Genomic DNA, 20,155 nt, shown 5'->3' on the forward strand with positions numbered 1-20,155 from the left:
TTAATAAAAACGATATTTCTCATTGATTGTTTTTTTACTTATTAATTTTTATATTAAACTATTCTTATAACAGTAACAATATATCTCCTTACATGCATCAACTCGTGAATATGTATGATGGTAACTTTATTATAAAAAAAATTATTTAACCTATACTAAGTCAGTAATAAGTCAATCGAGATTAAATATATATTTTTTAATTTTTTGTTAATATAAATAAATTTACTAAATTTTAAATAATAAAAAAATTTATTTATTAAATTAAAATAAACTTCAAGAATAATATATATAATTTTTTAAATTATAAAAAATTTACGTACAATTACAACGAATCTCAACATTGTAATTATCCCTTATTATAATAATAGGATGTTAATGAGAAGTGTAGCTTATTGAGCAAGCTGTTCTTTCAAATTATTACTCTCTCACTCTAAAACCTCACCCTAGAAAGAAAGTGGAAACTCCCCTCTATTTAAACCCTTTCTCCTCGCAAATTTCTCCCCTATATCACTTTCTTGAGTATTTTCTCTACGCGTTTTTTTGTCTCTCTCTCGGCTTCTCCGGTTTATCTCCCTTTAAGGTGTGTTTCGATCGTTGTTTTTATGCGTTTTGGGTACCGTTCGACGGTTCTATTTGTTGTTTCTTTCTGCTGTTCTTTTAGTGGTGCTGTTGATTGCAGGAAAGATTGAGTGTCTATTGGATTTGAGGGTTTTATTTGGATTCTAGTTACAGTTCAGGATTGCTCTCGCTCTTTTTCCTTTTTTTTTTCTTTTTTCAATTTTATTGTGTCTATTACGTAAAAGCTTGAAAAATCATCGAATCGTCTGTGTTGTGTTCTGGTTGGGGTTCTTTATTTTTCTCCTTTCTTTTCTGATTAGTGAACCGTATGGAGTTCAAGGCTTTGGGTGTTTAATCGCGGTAGGGTGTCATTTGCCAATTAGTTTACGGGCGTCATCTATAGTTGTGGTCGTTCTTGTTTAGCTGTATTTTTTATGGAGTGACCGAATTTCGTTTGGGTGTCTGCCATTGGGTTTTTTTGATTTTGTTGTTGTTTATTTATTTTTTTAAATTGAGGTCTCCTTGACTTTTGAGGTACTTGTTTGCCTTTTACTGGATAGTATTTAGACCCTTTACCAAGTCTTGATCTTTGAGATTTTTCAATGCAAAAGGTTTGCCTTGATTGCTCAGTTTCAGTGACATCCTAGATTGTCAATGTCATTAGTTCTTTTGAACTGGATCTTTTCTGGCTTTCTTCCTTTTCTATTCTTTCTTTTCTTTCTCTTCCCCCCCCTGTATTTGGCGCAGAGCTTTTTTGGATTATTTGAACTGGGTTTTGTCAATGTTTTGCATGAAAGCTTCTGATATAGTTAAAATGCTAGGGCTTGTCTTGCACAACAGATGTCTTTTGATTCCAGCAAGAAGCATCAGTGGTTTGTTTGGTGTGCTTTCTGTTTCATGAACCGGGCAAGGCTTCGGTGCTCCAGAAAGGTGTTGTTTCGACATTGGACTTGAGGACTTTAGTAATTAGTTTAGTTTGGAGGTCTGAGGCCAGGGAGTTGTGGTGTATATACGAGTTCCTCTTCATTTTTGTTCTTTGTTTCTGATCAGCATCAGCTTATTTTCTTGTGGGGAAGGGTTTGGTCGGGTTAAGCGAGTCTGCAGTAAATATTTGTTTGGTGAAAGCTTTGTAAAGAAGTTGGATTTTGGGACGTTCTGTTGTCATGGCAAGGACGTCCCTCCCTCCGGGGTTTCGGTTCCATCCAACTGATGTCGAGCTGGTTATGTACTATCTTAAGAAGAAGGTTATGGGAAAGAAGCATCACTTTGAAGCTATCTCGGAGGTCAATATCTACAAATTCTCTCCATGGGATCTTCCAGGTGCTCTATTGCTCTTGTCATTTTTGGCTGTCAATGGGTTCAAGACATGCTGATCATCATTAATATACACACTTATGTCAAACTTGTAGTAGTGATAATTGAAAAATTCACTGTTACTTCTGCCTTTTATTTTTTATTTTTTCAAAAAATAGGTATGCCAGTATTGGAGTATTGGATATAATACTTTTGTAGGACATTATATCTGTGTAGTGTTTGCTTAATTTATTTTGTTACTGAATTTGAGAGTTTCATGTCTTCCTCTGGTTTACTGCAGATAAGTCTTGCCTGAAAAGCAAGGATCTAGAATGGTTCTTTTTCTGTCCTAGAGAGAAGAAGTATGCCAGCGGTGTTCGGGTCAAGCGTGCTACTGAAAATGGATATTGGAAAACTACAGGAAAGGACAGGTCTATCTGTTACAATGACAAAACTGTAGGAACAGTGAAAACCTTGGTTTTTCACTTAGGTCATGCCCCTCAAGGGGAGAGAACCGATTGGGTTATACATGAGTACAGGATCCTTGATGACCAGCTGGCAGCAGCAGGGGTTCAGGTATTTCCCGTCTTTGCTAGGTTTGATACCTGGTTATGTCTATTAGTGACTATTTACCAATAAGACCATTGCTTGGTCAAGTATCTTATAGAATGGTACTGTTTGGATGGTTTTGCCTCTTTGTTGGATCAGTTTATTGATATATATTAGTTTTTGTTTTTAAATTTTGTCTTTCTCCCTGCCCTTGTTCCCTTTTGAAATTACCGTACATCAAATTTATTTGTTTGTCCTGGAAATTTTTTCGCTTGACTAGAATTATTCCATTTATCCATAGGAAACTATGTTATTTATGAAATAATAGAACTTTGATATCATTAGGAGTTACAAGTTTAAGTTGAAAGTGATGGTTTTTGTGATTGGAACCTGCTTTTGCCTCTATAACTGGCATATGGGAACCAGCAAGATAATTACTATTATTATGTAAAACTTGACAATACAAGTATTGGTTGAATCAATTAAATATGGTGAAGATTATTTTGCTATATTTGTTTGAAATGTCAAGAAATTATATCACATCTTTATAAAAAACAAGAAAGTATTTAAAAGATATGGAAAAAGCTACTGATGTGAACATAGGCTTTTGAACTTCAATTCAACTCGTTAAAGAGCTCGGACTCATGCAAGCTCCTTTGAGCCAAGATTGAGATTTGGTGGAGTCAGCTTGCAAGGTTAATCTGGCAACTTTAGTTAAGAATATGGAAAACTGGACATAATCTTGTATGAAAGAAGTGATCAGACTATTTTGCTTGCATCTGACTGAGCACCATTTAGGAATGATAGTTGTAGTTTGCCTGCATTAAGGTGAAGAATTCTTATTTCCTCATTAATGTTATCCCTAGGCTTGAATTCATTTGCGAATCTATTCATGATGTTGTTTAATGATGTCAGAAAGAATTTGCATCTGGTATTGTGTGCAGGCTTGATAATTTAGCTTGTTTATAGTTACAGGGTTGGACTTTTGGCGACTATTATGAGTGTTTGTCTGTCCTTTTGCATCATTAACGTGTCTGTCTTTCTCACTAAGTTTCTTAGTCGCACTCCCTGTTGTTGGTCTGTTGTCGCTCTCTTAATGTTCATGCCCCTATATTTTGCAGGATACTTATGTGCTATGTAAAGTCTTCAAGAAGAATGGTCCAGGACCAAAAAATGGTGCACAGTATGGAGCACCATTTAATGAAGCAGATTGGGCTGACGATGATGATGATGCTGCTACTAAAACCCATGCTGCATCCGTGGCATCTGATGGCCTATCAGTGAGTGTGCTCCCCAAAAAGCTAATTTGCCCTCTTGGGGCAGGACAGTTTGGTCCTGGAAGTACGTCCGTGGTGCCTTTAACTGAAGAAGGTCCATTGCCTTCAGCTGGTCGTTCAACTGGTGAGGTGCTTGAGGATGAGAATGATGATGAGATGGTTCGTTTATTAGCTCCCTTTACAGATGAAGCCACGTTGCTGTTTAACAATAATGAAATTAATCAGGTGTGTGCTTAGAAAGTGAATGTTTTGTTATATTGCTACCATGGTGTGCCTCAGGTTGAATGTCTATTGGTGTATCCTGGCGATCTCATAATAAGCATGTTTCAACAGTACTTGTGTCATTCTTGTTAATATCCTGCTTCATTGGTTGAAATTGAGCAGTTCATTTATGTTTCCTGTTCTAGAATAGCGTAGTCAGCCATTGCAACCCCCCCCAACCCCCAGTGTGCTTGGAAAGTGAATGTTTTGTTATGTTGCTACCATGGTATGCCTTAGGTTGAATGTCTTGTGAGTATATTGGTGTATCCTGGTGATCTCGTAACAAGCATGTCTCAGGAGTATTTGTGGCCCTTCTTTGCAAGTGTAAACATATCTGAATCTCAAATCACGGTCAATTAATTTTCAAAATTTAAGCCTTAACTATTCTTTTAAGAATGTTTGAATAATAAAAGACCTCCCTGCTCATTTCAGCTGCTCCCTATATGCAGCTAATCGTGAAATATGCATATAACTCTCCTTCTCTCATACTTCTATAAAATTGACCTTGTAATTAAAATGTTACTAAAAGATGTTGATAAATTTCCTTTTAAATAAGGATTAGGGTATCAAAAGACTTTGCCCAGCACTTTAATAAATTTTCTGCATTATTTTTCACATAATGTGAAAATTCTTTGCTTCAAAAGTAAAATTTCATTATACTTGTCTTGTCTCTGTTTTTGTATTGAAAAGAAAGTAACTGGAGTTTGTCATTCTAAAAATTACGTGAAATTTTCCATTTGCAATAACAACCTGGCAATCTTTTCCATTTCCATTCTGAAGTTGTATAGGACTGCAATGATTAGCAACATTATGATGATAGGTTGGATTTATTTATCCAATCCTCAGTTCTAAAACGTTCATATTTATGAAACTCATTTGACCATGAGTTTGCTTGGCACTCCTCCATTTTGTCTCCTAAAAACATGTCTTCTAATGCAATTTTATTGTTGGGGTTAGGCTTGTTAGTTGTGCTCTTATTCTGTTAAGCTTGTTGCACTTGGACTAACATGACATCTCAAGTTGTATCATCTGTCTGGACAACGTGGATGCGGTCACACTTAACGTTTCTTCCCTTTTCATCCACTGTTTGAAATTTTAACAATGTAGAAATCTTGACAAGTTTTGGAAGGGGCAATATGATAACAACTGGACGGTTTTATGCTGAGTCCATTGTTTCTCAACTTCTTTTCCTCCTTGGACGTATGCATGGGTGTCTGTGCATCACCTGTTCTAAGCATGTATCAGTCAGTATAACTGGGTAGATGATTCATTATGCTTTGTCCCATTGCTTTTCACTCTCCTTTTGGTGCCTTGGGAAAATTGGAGAGGAGGATTAATAGGCTTTAGCGAACCAACATGTATAACTAATTGTTGCTGGATGTCTAGTAGATTTCTGAATGTAGTTGTAATGTGAATATGTATGTCATGTAAAATTCAATGAGGTTGTTTTAGAGCTTCTTCTGGTTAAACGTTGATAGGAATGCAGATCAGAGATGTTGTCTAGACTTGTCCTCTTTTTTTGTGTGTGTGTTGATGGGTTTTCCGTTTATTTAATGTCTAAATGACAGATGCTTGAATTTGGAAATGCTTTTGTGCTCCTTGTGTCGTGCCAAAATGCCCTTACATTTATTATTTAGTCTTGAATGGCAGCATATCATAAAATGAAAATGTTATTATGGTGAACTGAAATTGAATTCTATATTTACACCTTTCGCCATGCATTAATTTGTGCATATATTGTGCTTACCAGAATGATCTTGGTGGCAAGGGGAAGGACAAATCCTTAACTTGTGCTGATGGATATGATATATATAATGGTCTTGGTGAACTGGATAGTTGGGTTCAGATGAATGAAGGCAAGCTTGACTTCTCGGGGGTGCAGAAGGATGACTATTCTATGGACAACATGATCTCGCAAGATAATTTAGCTTATATAGAACTCGACGATCTTCTCACCCCATTGGATTGCGCATCCGAAGAAGTTGTAACCAATCAGTCATCAGTTGGCGGGATATTTGGATCCCGCAACCATGAGAATGTGGAGCAGTTTTACTCTGGAGGCACTTTCCCTAGCACATATACTTGTGCAAATGAACCACACTTGTTTCCTGAAGGATCTTACCAATGGGATAATAGTTTGAATGTGCTTCAGATGGTGAGGCCTAACAGTAATTTGGTTTTTCTAATCCTCAATAAACTGCCTTTAGATGATTCTTCATTCTGTTGTTCTCTTGGGTTTTCCTCTCATATTCAGTTTAACCATGAAAATGCAGATTAACGACGAGTTTTACCAGGGATCTAATGCTGCATATGATTTGGAATCCACACACCAGCAACCAGAGATTCGGGTTGATTTTGCTCAAGACATGGAAAGAGGTAGATCTGATGATAACTGATGATAATTCTGGTCGTGGGACGAGTATTCAAATTCTGCTCCACGTTCTATTTATTGTTCTTCAGTCATGTCTATATAAAACTGTCAGAATTTGGCAGTTTTTGGAAGGAATTAATGCATTTTACAAAACCCCTTCCAGAATGCAGCATGCCTTGTGGATCTGGGACCTTGTGACAAGGCATGGGCTACTGATTGACTTGTGTTCTGGTCTCGTATGTCGTTATGGAACCACTGGGTTGTGGCAAAATACAAAAATATATTTCATCCATCTCTTCTTTTATTTGAAGTTATGAGATCATCTTACTCTGTAATTGTTGCATCTGTGGTGAGGTTGCATTAACCTCCTTCGGTGGGTGCTGCAGGTACTTTCTGCAGTGTTTGGTGTTACTGTTATTAACATTACCGATTGCCGATCTCATGTTATGTTTGTTTTGCTACATTGATTCCAGGAACATTTAAAAAAAATTGTGTATCAAGATTAACGGAATCTATTCCAGCTCGCTCACCTTCAGCTGCTGAGCATCTTGCTCTTTCATTTTCTCCTTGTGGTGGCTCCTCCATACATATCAAGGCTGAGGTGACTCACGGAGCTGGTGAATGCACTAACGAAGCTTTGTCAGTTATGATGGGGGGGTCGAGCAGCTGTTGGTGCAATCTGCCTTGGCCAGTTTCTCAGGAAATGTGGCTCTGGATTTGGATCATCTGCTTTTCTTGGTGGACTTTGGTTTTGACGTGGTTCTTGTTTACTGCTGTTCAGAGAGGCTGTTTTTGTTTCATGGAGTTATTATTACTATCAAAATTGAAGATTCTTTCTCTAACTTGATAAAATCAAGTGGTGTCTTGCTTTATCATTTTGCAATATGGCCACCCAGTAATATTTCACCAATGCAATATGCTGTTGAAATAATGACCACATCTCTAAGAACAAGTGTGCATTTTCTTTGGTTCCATCGCCCCTTTCCTCTAAGGAAAAGTTTCCAGTCTTTAGTAATTGAGGCGTTTACCTTAGTTTCATAATTGATTTGCATTGCCCTTGCCGGTGAATATGCTGTTGAAATAATGACCACATCTCTAAGAACAAGTGTGCATTTTCTTTGGTTCCATCGCCCCTTTCCTCTAAGGAAAAGTTTCCAGTCTTTGGTAATTGAGGCGTTTACCTTAGTTTCATAATGCATTGCCCTTGCCGTTTTCTGTTATTGAAACATAAGCCTTATTGTCTACCCTGTAGTTATTTTGTGATTCATCACTGTCCTAGTTATATCACTGCTGTTTCTGGTCTCTAGCTTCCGTCGTTTTTGGTTTTAGGTGTAAACCCTGAAATGTCTAGCTGAAGAGGTGTCTCTTTGATCTTTCTTCCCTAACTGAAGAGGCAGGAACTCGTGTTTCTCAGTGTTTTTTTTGGTTTTATTATCCACTTAGTCTGCATGATTGTTGGGACTGTGCAACACTTTTGGTTGCTATTGAGGTTTTTTGCCCCTTTGGTTTTTCTTGCACTTGTTTTTTGCTTGTGTTTCGGGGTCTTATTTGAGTAGGAATGAAAATCCTCGGACGATACAAACAAGCTTACATGTGATCCAGGTTGCAGGCTATTTTGATTTCTTTCATGGTTTTGGCAATAGCACTAACTTTTCCTCTACAGTGTTTGGATTTCTCTCTGAAATTTAGAGCACATAAAACTGTTTTAAGGAAATTGTGCCTCATTATAACTGTGATAGGTGTGGGTTGTGGTACTGCGGCTAAAAAAATTGAAAGAATCCAGGCTTCTAATAATAGTTAGGGCACATTGTATTTCGTCGTTCAAATTATGTTCGTTTTGACATTTTGTCATCATTTTTATTGTTTGTGTCAATTTAACATTTCAATTTTGTAAAATTTGCACTGTGTGATGAATGATCAATTTTTTGTGGATCTTTCAATTAGAAAAACATCACATGTTGTATATACGTAATTATATAACCCTTACATATTATATATGTATTTGTGATTTTTTTGTCAAAAAATTTGGTTAAAAAATAATTATAAATGGTACAATATAAATTTTATAAAGTTGAGATGATAAGTTTACGCAAAAAAGAATTTTGATGTTAAAAGTGTAAAAGCAATGGCAAAAATGTAATTAGCCCAATAATTAATGCTCTCTGTGGAAGTAGTGGTAAGTGGTGGAATTGAAGTAGTCGGACGGATCTTACCTAAATTGAAGGATGGGTTATCTAAAAATGGGGTTTTCTTTTGCTTCAGATGATGGGGGAAAATTACACAGACTTATTCATTTAACTTCCTCATTTGTACTACCCCTGCGCCCCAGAACCTGAACTTTCAGGGGATTAGCATCTTCATTGTATCTATCTGAACTGTTTATGCCTCAATTGTTTATTTATTTTAATTACATAATAAATATATTATATTTAGACATTTTTGAAACTTTTAGAGACCTGGGTGCCGCCTACCGAAAACTTGGCACCTAAAGATGCGACCTACAGTAATGGTGAAGAGGGCCGGGCTCTTTATGCATTGATTTAGATCCGACAAAATCTAACCTTATATATTTGATTTAGATCCAACGAAACTCAATTTGTGCTAAACAAATCTTGCCCATTTTCATCTTCTAAATCTATTGCCCTGTTATTGATAGCCACAATAGGTTTGGTTGTACCATAATGTGCCTCCATCTTCCTAACAGAAAGACTAGGGAAAGGCTCAAAGTAAGAAGAAGGAATGCATTTCTACCTAACCTTGGAAAGGCAGAGAGCTGAATTACATAGCAAACCATAGCTAGAACTAAAACAAGAAGAAAGAACGATTCTGTATTCTGCGCACTGTCTGACAGTTAATATGGATACACAAACACATCGGCCGCCAACTAAAAAGGTGCAGAAACGATGTCTCTCAGCCCCGCAGGAATCTTTGCCACCACATTATTCCGATAATTACCATCTTCTTCGCTGTGGCCGACACTGTTTGACTGGCCTCCTTGCATGCAGCTCACCACCGGTTCCAATCCCTGATGATAAACCAGTGCAGAATCGTTGAATTAAAAGAATTCTGTAATACTTGTTATTTTTATGACGAAAATAAGTTATAAAAATAACTATAAATCTCCAGAAGCGCTTAAAAATAAAAATTCGAAAAAAATAACTAAACGTGTACAATATACCAATAAATTGCAAAGATTTAATTAAAAAATCGCTTATAATTTCTGATTGAATTGACTTATAAATAGAAAAACAAAACTATTCTTTGGCTTATGTTAACAGTGAGCTGACACACTCATTTAGTATAGTTTGCTTGTCATATCATCCACACTCTCTTTTATGTCGTGCTGTATTGGACATAATATACCCTTAAATAATAGGGAGGGTTGTTGGTGTTGCATTGCATCATCCGCTTGAAAACAAAGACTTTAACAGAGTGCACCATAATATATTCTTATCCAAATTAAATTTAAATAATTGAAGATACCCAAATTCAATTTGGCTGAGAATTTTCTAATGAACGGTAAAAGAAAGAAAGCAAAATCAAAGTACGTACCTCCGTGAAAATTCTGAGAGCTTCTTCGATACCTCTCGTGTTCACCACATAAAGTGCTGCCTCCTATCAACATACATATACATATATAATCGACTACATATATACATATATAATCAAGAGAGAGAGAGAGAGAGTTTTGTATGTAGTAACTTGCCCTTGCAAACCCAATCTGGTGAATATCAAGGGTACGAGGTTCATTCTCAATCGATGACTGCCTCTCTATTCCAACCCCATCCATTTCCATATCCTCTTCATACAAAATACTATCCTCAGCTTCTACGAAGAAAGTACTACTCCGAACCAACCCACTATATATATATATATTCACACACAGAGCACGCACTAAATATTAAAGTATTTTAAAATGGGTCATGGGTCATCAGGGGTGGTAAGCTAGCTAGTGTACCACGTAAAGCGACGTGGCGATTGGGTTTGTGGGAGTACGTGGGAGTTCCTGCATGGACAGCTCCGAAGACGTGGCCGTTGCTGAGGCTGTGTGCTCCTTTATAGTAAGTCGTGTGCAAGAATTTTCAGACGTGGGGTTGCTGACGTTTTTACCAAAACAAGAAAGTTAGACACTTTGTGTTTACGTGTGGCCAACAACTGCGGGACACGGCGGCGTCTGCTGTGTGCGTGATGGCGGTTTGTCGTTGGACGTCTCCCATTTACAAAATTCATGTGAACTTTTTGGTCTGTTCCCAATCTTGAATTTTCTATGTTTGTATGTACCAACATACATAAACAAATGCTTTAAGACTGCTGTGTAATGGACTCGTCACCTCTTCTTGGTCCCATGCAATGGATAAATCAAGGTGGTTGAGAATGGTTTCTTCTTTCTATTCTCTTTTTTTTTTTTTATGGATTTTGGGTTCAAAATTTTGTCTTTGAAAAATAATTATTGAGGGCATGAGATACCACATAACTACGTACCTCAATTCAAATCACACTTTTGAAAAGGTAGTATGAATGATCTTTTAGTTTAGTCGTTGAAGTTAAGGTTTTATAAATGAATATGTGTCATGAGGTTCGAGACTCATTACGTGTGTGACAGTGTGGGTATCTGTTTAATTTAATGTGAGTTTATTGTTATTATATCGGATGTTCATTTTAATTGACGTGGGTTTATTTAATCGAATCGATGTAATTATTAATTTATTAATTTTAATATAATTAATCATAATTTCTTTACCTCCTTTCTTTTAAAAAAAAAAAGAAAGAAAGAATAGTATTCCCCAGTTAGGTCGAAAAATTAATAATATGTTGCTTTTCTTGCGTGCGTACTTTAATTATAAGTGTGATATACTTGTTATGTGATTGATCATTTTTTTTCTAAATTATACACTAATCACATGACAATATATTGTACTTATTATATGATTACTTTAGGTTCGGATCCAATCCCAATTAAAATTTTCTCAATTCGAGTTGGATATATACTATAAAAAATTTATTAAATTGCGACAAAGAACAATAGTTAAAAAAATGATGAAAATAATTTGTGACAGACAATCTGCTGTCGCAAGTTCAATTAATACCATATTCCTATTTTTATGAAAACATCCGTCGCAAAGCTCTAAGACAAGATCTCAAAGTGTTGCATCCGCAGCCTAGCAAGAGGTATTTGGACCTAGTGCTACAACTTTTGCACGGCTTGGGTCGTTGACGGAGGTGTTGGGCCGACTAGCGTACGCGTAATAGGACTAAGTTTTTCCGTACTATCCGTATCGTGCAAATCCATCGACACATACATCAAACAATATCTTCTTAAACACTTTCAGGGCTCGACATTTGAAGGACCCTAACTCAATGACGTTCTTCCAATACAACAGACAACTATTTTCACCAATCTTTACGAACAGTATACCAAATTTCCCATTTTTGCATAACATCTTTGGGGCATGTTGTCTTCGGTCTTAATGTTCACGATCCTTGCAATTGCTGATAATTGAGAGAGATTATCACAACTCCTGTACAATAGCCGGTCCGCAGTATGCACATCAACTTTTTCAATTATCTTAATATTGTTACCTAAATAAATGCACATAAAAACATAGTTTAGCATAAGGTGCACAATTTTGGAACATTAACATAATTTCATATTCATTAATATCGAAATAAAAATACACACACATTTCCACAACAAATTAGCATAAATGAAATGAAATACAATTTTGATTAATTAAAGATAAACATATGTGTTGTAATTTCAAGAAAATAATTAAAATGATCAATTTATTTATGCTAAATTATAAAATAGTAATTACATGTAGGCCACCTGCAACATATCATAAAATACAAGCAAAATTGAATTCTTGTCTGGTTACTACCTCAATGCGTTGATGTCACAAATTGAAAGTAATTAAGATATAAAAAATTAATAAAATTGTTGATTAATTAATAATAAAAACTTAGATGCTATGAATTACTGCTTTAATTATAAAATCATCATTATTAAAAATTTCATATTATTTTGGGGGGCTCTTTAAAAGCTTATTTTTTTAAATCAATTCAGTAATTTTAAGTTTTAAAAATATTTTTCCAGATTTGTATATATAATATATTATTTTTTTTATACTATTGTAACTACTATTTGTAATTAATTTCCAATCCTTAACATTACTAATTAATCAAAAGTATCTAATTGTAATCTCTTATTACTCAATTAAATCAAGAAAAAGAAAAAACGTCTGAAAGTACTTTTTATAAATGATAACTAATTAAAATCATTATACTTTTTCAATAAGTCATTGAAACACAACTGCATTTTGTACTCTTGGAACATAAATTTATTAGGAAAAATGCAAGCAACCTCCTTGTGATATCACAAATGAGCAAATTACCCCCTTATGAAAAAATAAATAACGATTTACCCCCCTGTATTTTTTAAAATACAACAATTTACCCCCCTATGATTTTTAAAATGAAGCAATTTACCTCCCTGTATAAGGAGGTAAATTGCTTCATTTTAAAAAGTATAAGGGGGTAAATTGCTATATTTTTTTTATAGGGGGGTAATGTGCTCATTTTTAATATCACAGGGGGATAAATTGCTATTCACCCTAAATTTATTATACTTCAATAATCGCATTTGGAGTGGGCGTTCGAGTTGGGTAATTTGAGTTTTTCGATCCGATCTAATCAATTTTTTTTTTATTATTGGATTTTTTTTCTTAACTTGATACCCGATTTTGAGGTGGGGGTTCGATAGGGAAGGTTTATTTGATTTATTTTAATATTTTATATTTAATTTAATTTATTGAAGTTAAAAAAATAGTTTTTGCTTCATCTTATTATACTAACTTATTAAAATTATTTATTGAAATATTTATAGATTTTGAATTGTAATAATTTTAAAAAAATTAGAGGCACATCTATGCGTTTCAAGTTGGATTTAGAAATTTTTTCTTTTTTCACAAAAAAAAAAAAAAGAATTTGGTATCGTGCAAATTTTGAATTTGCGTAAATTTTGAGTCCAAATCGTATAGCTATTTTACCTATCCGAAATTTTAGATACTCGATCGAAACTATTCGAACTCATAATATCCGACCTAATCACCCACCCTTAATCACATTATGAATGTTACTCAATTTAATTATTTCATAAATAAATATGAAATTATGCTAAAATAAATATTATCAATAAACATTAAAATTTAGGGGCAAGTACACCCCCTCCCAAGATTTAGTGTAATTATACGTAGACCTCTGTGATTTGAAAAATTACATCTATCACCCTTGAGGTTCGTTTTTGTCTAACAAATAAGTCTATTTCGTTCGTCAAAATTCACTAAATTTGTTCATATTAAAAAAAAAAATCAGAAAAAAGTTTATATTAACTCTCGATTAACTTATTACTGGCTTATTGCAGGTCAAATAAATCTTTTTATAATCACATATGTCTTCACGTATTAATGCATATCAAGAGGTATATCTTCATTATTATAAGCATAGTTTAGTCCGAAAAAAATTATTTGACCTGCAATAAGTCAGTAATCAGTCAATTTAGATAAATATCAATTCTCATTAGTTAGTTTTGTTAATATGATCAAATTAAGTGAATTTTGACTAATGGAGGAACTTATTTATTAGGTGGAAGCAAATATCTCAATGGTGCTAAATGTAAGTTTTCAAACCACATGAAGTTTACGTATAATTACACCATACCATAAGAAAGAAGAGTGTTATTATCCCTTAAAATTACTAAACCCTAAAGGATCTTATCGACCATTCTTATTGAAACCTAACACGATAAAATAAAATAAAATAAAAAATCTAACTTTATATTTATTTTCAAATACACAAAATAATTTTTTTGAGGAAAACAAAACGAATTAAAATCAAGACAAAATACGTCATTATCGCGTAATTATGATTTATGATCGAGATAAGAAAAATTAAATCACAACAGGACCCACAATCATTAGTACTTTTTCTTATTAAATTCTCCTTAATTAATCCTTAGGTGGTTGTAATTAAAGTACCTTTTTACCTTCTAAATCAATAATTCATGGAGTACCCTACAACCCTTTTCAAATTAATAAATAGGTAATTAAAATGAGAAGCATTACAATCATTTATAATCTTACACTAACTTAGTATAATTAATTTGTCCACATGTTAAATAATGTCGCGTAATACGATGTTGAGAAAGGTCCCACCAAGACTTCATCATTTTTCATCAAAATTGTTGGTTCAATACTCAACGAGTTGAATATAAATTTAATTTTTATCAATAAACGAGCAATGAATTAAAATCTTAAAATAATACTTATTGAGAGGGATTTAACTTTTTCACTCTCATCTGGATCGAACTAATTTCATGTCCGATGTGATGTTTAAAATTGTAATAAAAACCATAAGAAAAAAGAAAAAAGAGAAAAAGGAATTACGCATTGTAGATTCCATGAACATGAAAAGGGGGTGCCAAGAATGAAATGAATGATTGATTTGATTTTAAGTTTTGTCCATTAGGTAGGTGTTTGACTGTTCTTGTAAGTTATGTAAAGTATTTTAATTATTTAATAGTTTGTAAACATTTAATAAAAATTTAAAAAAAAAGTTACCCATCATCGTCTCGACTTTATTTTCACCACAAATAAAATTAATTTCTCGATATATTATAAATTATTAAAATTTAAAAATCATGATAGGTCAATACTATTAACCACAACAAAATAAAATCAATACAAAAACTTTAAATTTTTACCATAATTAATTAATATTTACCATAATTTTAAATATAACTAATATTTCAATTAACTTAAAGAAACAACGTGTAATGGGCATCCCTGAGTCGAGGTTAATTTGAATTCGTTATAATTTTTTTTAATTATAATAATTAACTGTAAAAAAATTTATATTTCTTTTAATGTCTCGGGAATGTCTATCGACTCAAAAGGGGGTAATAGTTTAATTTACGTCATATGTACATAAGTTTATCATCATGAATTTCATAATTTTTATTCTTTACTTTATGAAAGAGTTTTATTCTCAACTTTTACTAATTGCTACACATAAACTTCCTAATTTCCTCCCTTTTCCGCTTAACAGCCAAGAAAAAGGCTAATAGTATTTTCTTGTCACCCCTAAAAGAAATATGATATTTTATCATAGTTAAAATTAAAAAAATTGAATAAATATTAATTTATCATGATTGTTGAGTAGCTATTAACCGTAATTTGATATGTATGGTCATAGCTGAAATGAAGGCAACAGTGGTTAAAACTTAAATTTTGACATTAATTTTATTTGATAGTGGTATATAATACTGATTTATTATGATTTTTTTTTCATTATTTATAATTTAAAAATTAATTCATTTTTTGAACGTGTTTTCAATGATGAATGCAAGACAAATAGGGTACTTTTACCACAGTTAAAAATATTATATATTTGCAAATATCGAGGATACATAATATGCATTGTGTTTGTGTAGTCGTATAGTAATTGAAAGGGAAAGTCGCATTTTTTGTCCCATTAGATAGAGTTGTTATCATTTTTCGTCTTAAGCTTTAGGGGTTGACACTTATAATCCCTAATTATCATCTTCCGTTGACAGTAATAATAAGGTTAAATTATAACGTGTTCCCTTCAAATTATCATAATTACAAATATCTCTAAAATTAATGATCGTCTAGCAAAATTTTCCTCGTTCATTAGTTTTAGAAAGTATTTATAATTTTTTAAATAATAATAAGGTAATTGAATCGAACATGAACCAAGTTCAGACAGTTTGATATATACAAGTATATGTTATCATTTCTCGCTAATTGAATCAAGTTCAAAATTAATCGAATGAAGTTATGTTCTAATTTGATTTGGATTTAACGAATAAGATGTAAATGAATTTTTATCAATCGATTCCAATTGAGTACCAAAAAATAATAAGGTCAAATTTTGGGGTTGGAAATGCTATTTACCCTAAAGTTTTGGCCCTAAATCTTGTTTTATGACTTTGTCCCTCTTTTTTTGGAATATTTGCAAGAAAATAATTAAATTTGGTGCTTTTGAGGCGGAAAAAACAAAAAATAAGAAAAAGGGAAAAAGAAAAGCGAGGAAAGGGGATTCTCTATCTCCAGCTCACTCCACAGTTGCTTGTTCCTTCCCATTATCGCTGCCGCTCCAATCTTTTCTCTCTCTAAATTCCTCATACATATTCTATGCCATTCTTGTTTTCCCTACCAGATATTCCATTTAATTCCTCTCGATTTGTTGCTGATAATTCCCAGTTTCCCACCATGATATAGTCCCAATTCACAGTTTTGCCGAGACTCCCGTCGCAATGCACGATTCCACTCATCTCAAACCCCACCTCGACCACCGGCGCCGCCGAGAACCGCCGCTGCACCGGCGCCGCCATTGGTGCTGCTCCTTCACCAACCCACCCCTCAGCCCAGATAATCCGGCCCTCTCACAGTCTCACTCTCTGCGGTCTCACTCTTCGTCTTCTTGTAAACTAAAGACTGAAGTACTACCCTCCCACTCCCCTCTGACCCATCAGCACCAGAAGCTCCCCCTGGCCCGCCGGATCCTATCCCCCGGTCGGGTTTCCCCCATCTCCGACCACCCCGTAGTTCCCCAAAGCACCTCCCAGAACCAAACGCTCCCCAAATCGCCGCTGACCCCTGCTGATTCGGAGATTAACGCCAGAGATGAGGCCAATTTGGGGCTTTTCGACGTCAGGTTGAATCTGAAGGGGAAGAATGGGCGATCCTTGGTTCTGGAGCTGGGTTCGGATGTTTTGATCGCGAATAGCCCTGTTTTTGCGGATTTAATCTCTGACCATCGCAAGAATTTGAGCGGTTTGTGCAGGATTGAAGTGCCTGACGTGGAGAATTTGAATGTATTTCGTGAAACGATTGAGCTCATGTTCGAGGAGGATATTCAAAAGAAGCTCCTCAAGATTGGAGTTTTTCGCGCAATTGATATACTCGAGGTATTCTTTCTTCATTTTTCCTTTAGTAGAGTTAGGAACAAGGTTCTTGATTTTCTTGGTTTTGATGTTGTTGGCCAGCTCCATTGTCGTTCTTGATTTGTATTAATTTGGAATCATTTTGTGCTTGCTTTATCAGCTGCAATCGGGTTACAGTGTGAGATTTACATCACTATTCAGATTTTGGAAAGTATTTTTTTCAAATAACAAAGTGGATATCCTAATACACAATTCATACTCAGTTTTTTGGCTTCTGTTATCTACATTAATTTTGCCCCCTTTTTGTTATCTTTTGCAAATGAATATGTTGAGTACACCAATGAGGTTTATTGGTAAGTTCCCTCTTTGAGATGAAAGTCTTCACTTCTGAATTGTTTTTCTTTCGGAACTTATTTTCAACCAGAAAATAGTGATCGGGACTGTTTTTGGATCTCTGATGGTTTTAATATCGAGATAAAGCTGAGGGGTGTTTGATTTGTTAATGTTATGCTTTTGTTTTTATTTACGAATGAATGGGATTAGTACTGGCTTTTGGAGTTGAACTGAAAGTACTCCCTAGAGATTCATGGCTTGATTTTCTGATGTTCTTGCCCCCATTTTCACAGCACATTGAGTTTCACTAAATAGTTGGTTTTGCCATTTATTAGCATAAATCAAGAAATAAACTCTGAGAAAGTAGCTTTAATTGTTTTTAGGTGTTTGTGAATCGTAAGATGTGTGTAATTGATTAAAACTAACATTACATCGACTGTATAAATCGGGTGATAATTGGACACCCGACTTTTTATTGGCCCCTTACACATTTGACTGTGCAGGTGGTACAGATTTTACATAAAGGGCAAATATCATGAAATTCTCGACGTTGGTGCTATTTACACTTTTTATTTGAGTGTTAATAGTAACCTCCTTTCATTTGTCCTCTTGTTTTAGTTTTACCAAAAGAAAAAAATGATATCTTTTGGGTTGAAAAGGTGACTTGTTTGATTTTCATTAGCTCTAGATAAAACTTCTCCAACAGTCCAGTGTTTTTAACTTCTCGAAATTTTCAATCAGTCAGTCATAGTATTATTAAAATACTTTACATTGACAAAGACTATTAAGGGATATTGTCGCATATTTTGCTTTCATTTGCGTAATATAATGTCATTGGCCTAATTTCTTATATTCCGTATTGTCAAGGTTATGCTTCTATATTAGAATAAAATAAAAACCTTTTTATTTGTGGCCCCTTGGTTCTCTCCTATTCATGATAGATAATTTATGGGTTTCTACCATACTTTTCATTGATTCTATCAATTATTCTCCTTGCTATTTCTCATGAAATCTAAGGCTCCTTCACTTGTATTGTCAGGTGTCAGCAGGCATCAAGTTTGGCAGGGGTGTTTCTTCATGTTTAAAATACCTTGAGGCAGTACCGTGGAGTGAAGAAGAAGAGGAAAAGCTGAGGGATTTGTTCCCTAAACTCAATGTTGATGATGATGCAGCCACAGACGTCTTAGACAGACTCTTTACCCTCAATTCTGTTGATTCCCAACGAACTTTGACTAAGCATCTTATTTGGTCTATTACCAATTCAACTGATGCCAATGCGAGGAACGAGCTTAAGTCTCTGGTTAAAGGTCTACTGTGCAAAAGTTCAGTTTATGAAAAGGATTATCCTGACCTGAATAAGGAGGATATATTTGCCGTTTGCAAATCATGTCTGGGTTCACTTTCCAGTCTGCTTGAGGAGGCCTCCAGCATCGATGCAAATCTAAAGTTCACTAGAAACAAGAAAGATAGACCTTTGATAGAACGCATCTCGAAACAGGTCGACAACATAAATTGGCTGCTCGATATCCTGCTTGATCACCAGATGGCGGAGGAATTTGCGGATCTGTGGGCCAATCAAGAGGAGCTGCTCAAAATGCATCGGAATGCATCTCCAATGGTTAGGTATGAGCTCAGTCGTGTCTCAGCACTGCTGTTTATCGCATTGGGCACTAGGAAGCTCCATTGTCCCTCCGAAACAAGGTTAAAGCTCCTTCAGGTGTGGTTTAGTCCAATGCTATCAGATTTTGGCTGGCTACAAAGGTGCAAAAAAGGGCTTGACATGAAGGCGCTCGAGGAGGCTATGGGCCAAGCGCTTCTAACTCTTCCGTTGAAGGATCAATATTCATTGTTCATGGATTGGTTCCAATGCTTCTCCAAGCATGGTAGTGAATGCCCGAACCTTAGTAAATCGTTCCAAATATGGTGGCGTAGATCATTTCTTAGGGGGTCTGAAACTTTCGCCATTGAGTCTAGATGAAGCTCATGCTACCAATGTTTCTCATGTAGTGAGGTAGCCTATTATTTTGTGTTTGAGCTCACAGGAAAGGTATGGACGTTCAATAATGTAGATTAAACTATGTAAAATTTCTGTAGCACTTGTGCAAGTGGTAATGTAATCAGAAGCTTAGGGTCCTCTGTTTGGTTTTCCAGTCCTAGTTCCTATGTCCCATTCATATAAATCTTTATTTGTTGATACTATGCTGCTAGGCTTCCTGGAAATACTATCAATGTATTATCTTTCGACCTGCTTGCAAAATTAAAAGCCTCAAACTTGTCAAAGTAGTGTCTTGTTTCATCTTAAAATGTCATTATAGTTTGGAATAATTACCTATACATCACTTTTGGAGCTTTGGTATAATGCAACAACAACAACAAAAAACATTTGGTGTCGGACATATCAATTAACATGTTTAGAAAAATACAAGAGTAAATTTTCTAACAGTGTAGACATGAATGACACGTTGGTACAATTTATAGTGTATCTTTAACATTATTTTACCACATATGTCTAAATATAGGATTAAATACATTTTTATATTCTTAAATCAG

The 20,155-nt window shown here is 34.7% G+C and overlaps 3 protein-coding genes across 3 annotated transcripts; 2 read left to right on the top strand and 1 right to left on the bottom strand.

The window, feature by feature from the left end:
• The first annotated feature begins 415 nt into the window (after positions 1-415).
• LOC105178089 (NAC domain-containing protein 82) lies at positions 416-7,377 on the top strand. Its single transcript, XM_011101446.3, is given in 8 exon segments — positions 416-580; positions 1,380-1,878; positions 2,153-2,427; positions 3,522-3,902; positions 5,689-6,093; positions 6,212-6,314; positions 6,783-7,025; positions 7,028-7,377. Coding segments are annotated over 7 exon segments (1,887 nt in total). The 5' UTR covers positions 416-580; positions 1,380-1,721; the 3' UTR covers positions 7,351-7,377.
• A 1,659-nt stretch (positions 7,378-9,036) lies between these two features.
• Positions 9,037-10,174, bottom strand: LOC105178088 (uncharacterized). Its single transcript, XM_011101445.3, has 3 exons — positions 10,016-10,174; positions 9,862-9,924; positions 9,037-9,334 (listed from the first exon to the last, which is right to left on the bottom strand). Exons 1-3 carry the CDS (start codon positions 10,103-10,105, stop codon positions 9,194-9,196), a joined length of 294 nt encoding a protein of 97 aa, XP_011099747.1. The 5' UTR covers positions 10,106-10,174; the 3' UTR covers positions 9,037-9,193.
• A 6,328-nt stretch (positions 10,175-16,502) lies between these two features.
• Positions 16,503-19,755, top strand: LOC105178087 (PRLI-interacting factor). Its single transcript, XM_011101444.3, has 2 exons — positions 16,503-17,296; positions 18,645-19,755. Exons 1-2 carry the CDS (start codon positions 16,643-16,645, stop codon positions 19,581-19,583), a joined length of 1,593 nt encoding a protein of 530 aa, XP_011099746.1. The 5' UTR covers positions 16,503-16,642; the 3' UTR covers positions 19,584-19,755.
• Positions 19,756-20,155: the final 400 nt, after the last annotated feature.

Source organism: Sesamum indicum, linkage group LG9 (genome assembly GCF_026168435.1).
Source record: "Sesamum indicum cultivar Baizhima isolate 11 linkage group LG9, ASM2616843v1, whole genome shotgun sequence".
NCBI classification, from domain to species: Eukaryota; Viridiplantae; Streptophyta; class Magnoliopsida; order Lamiales; family Pedaliaceae; genus Sesamum; species Sesamum indicum.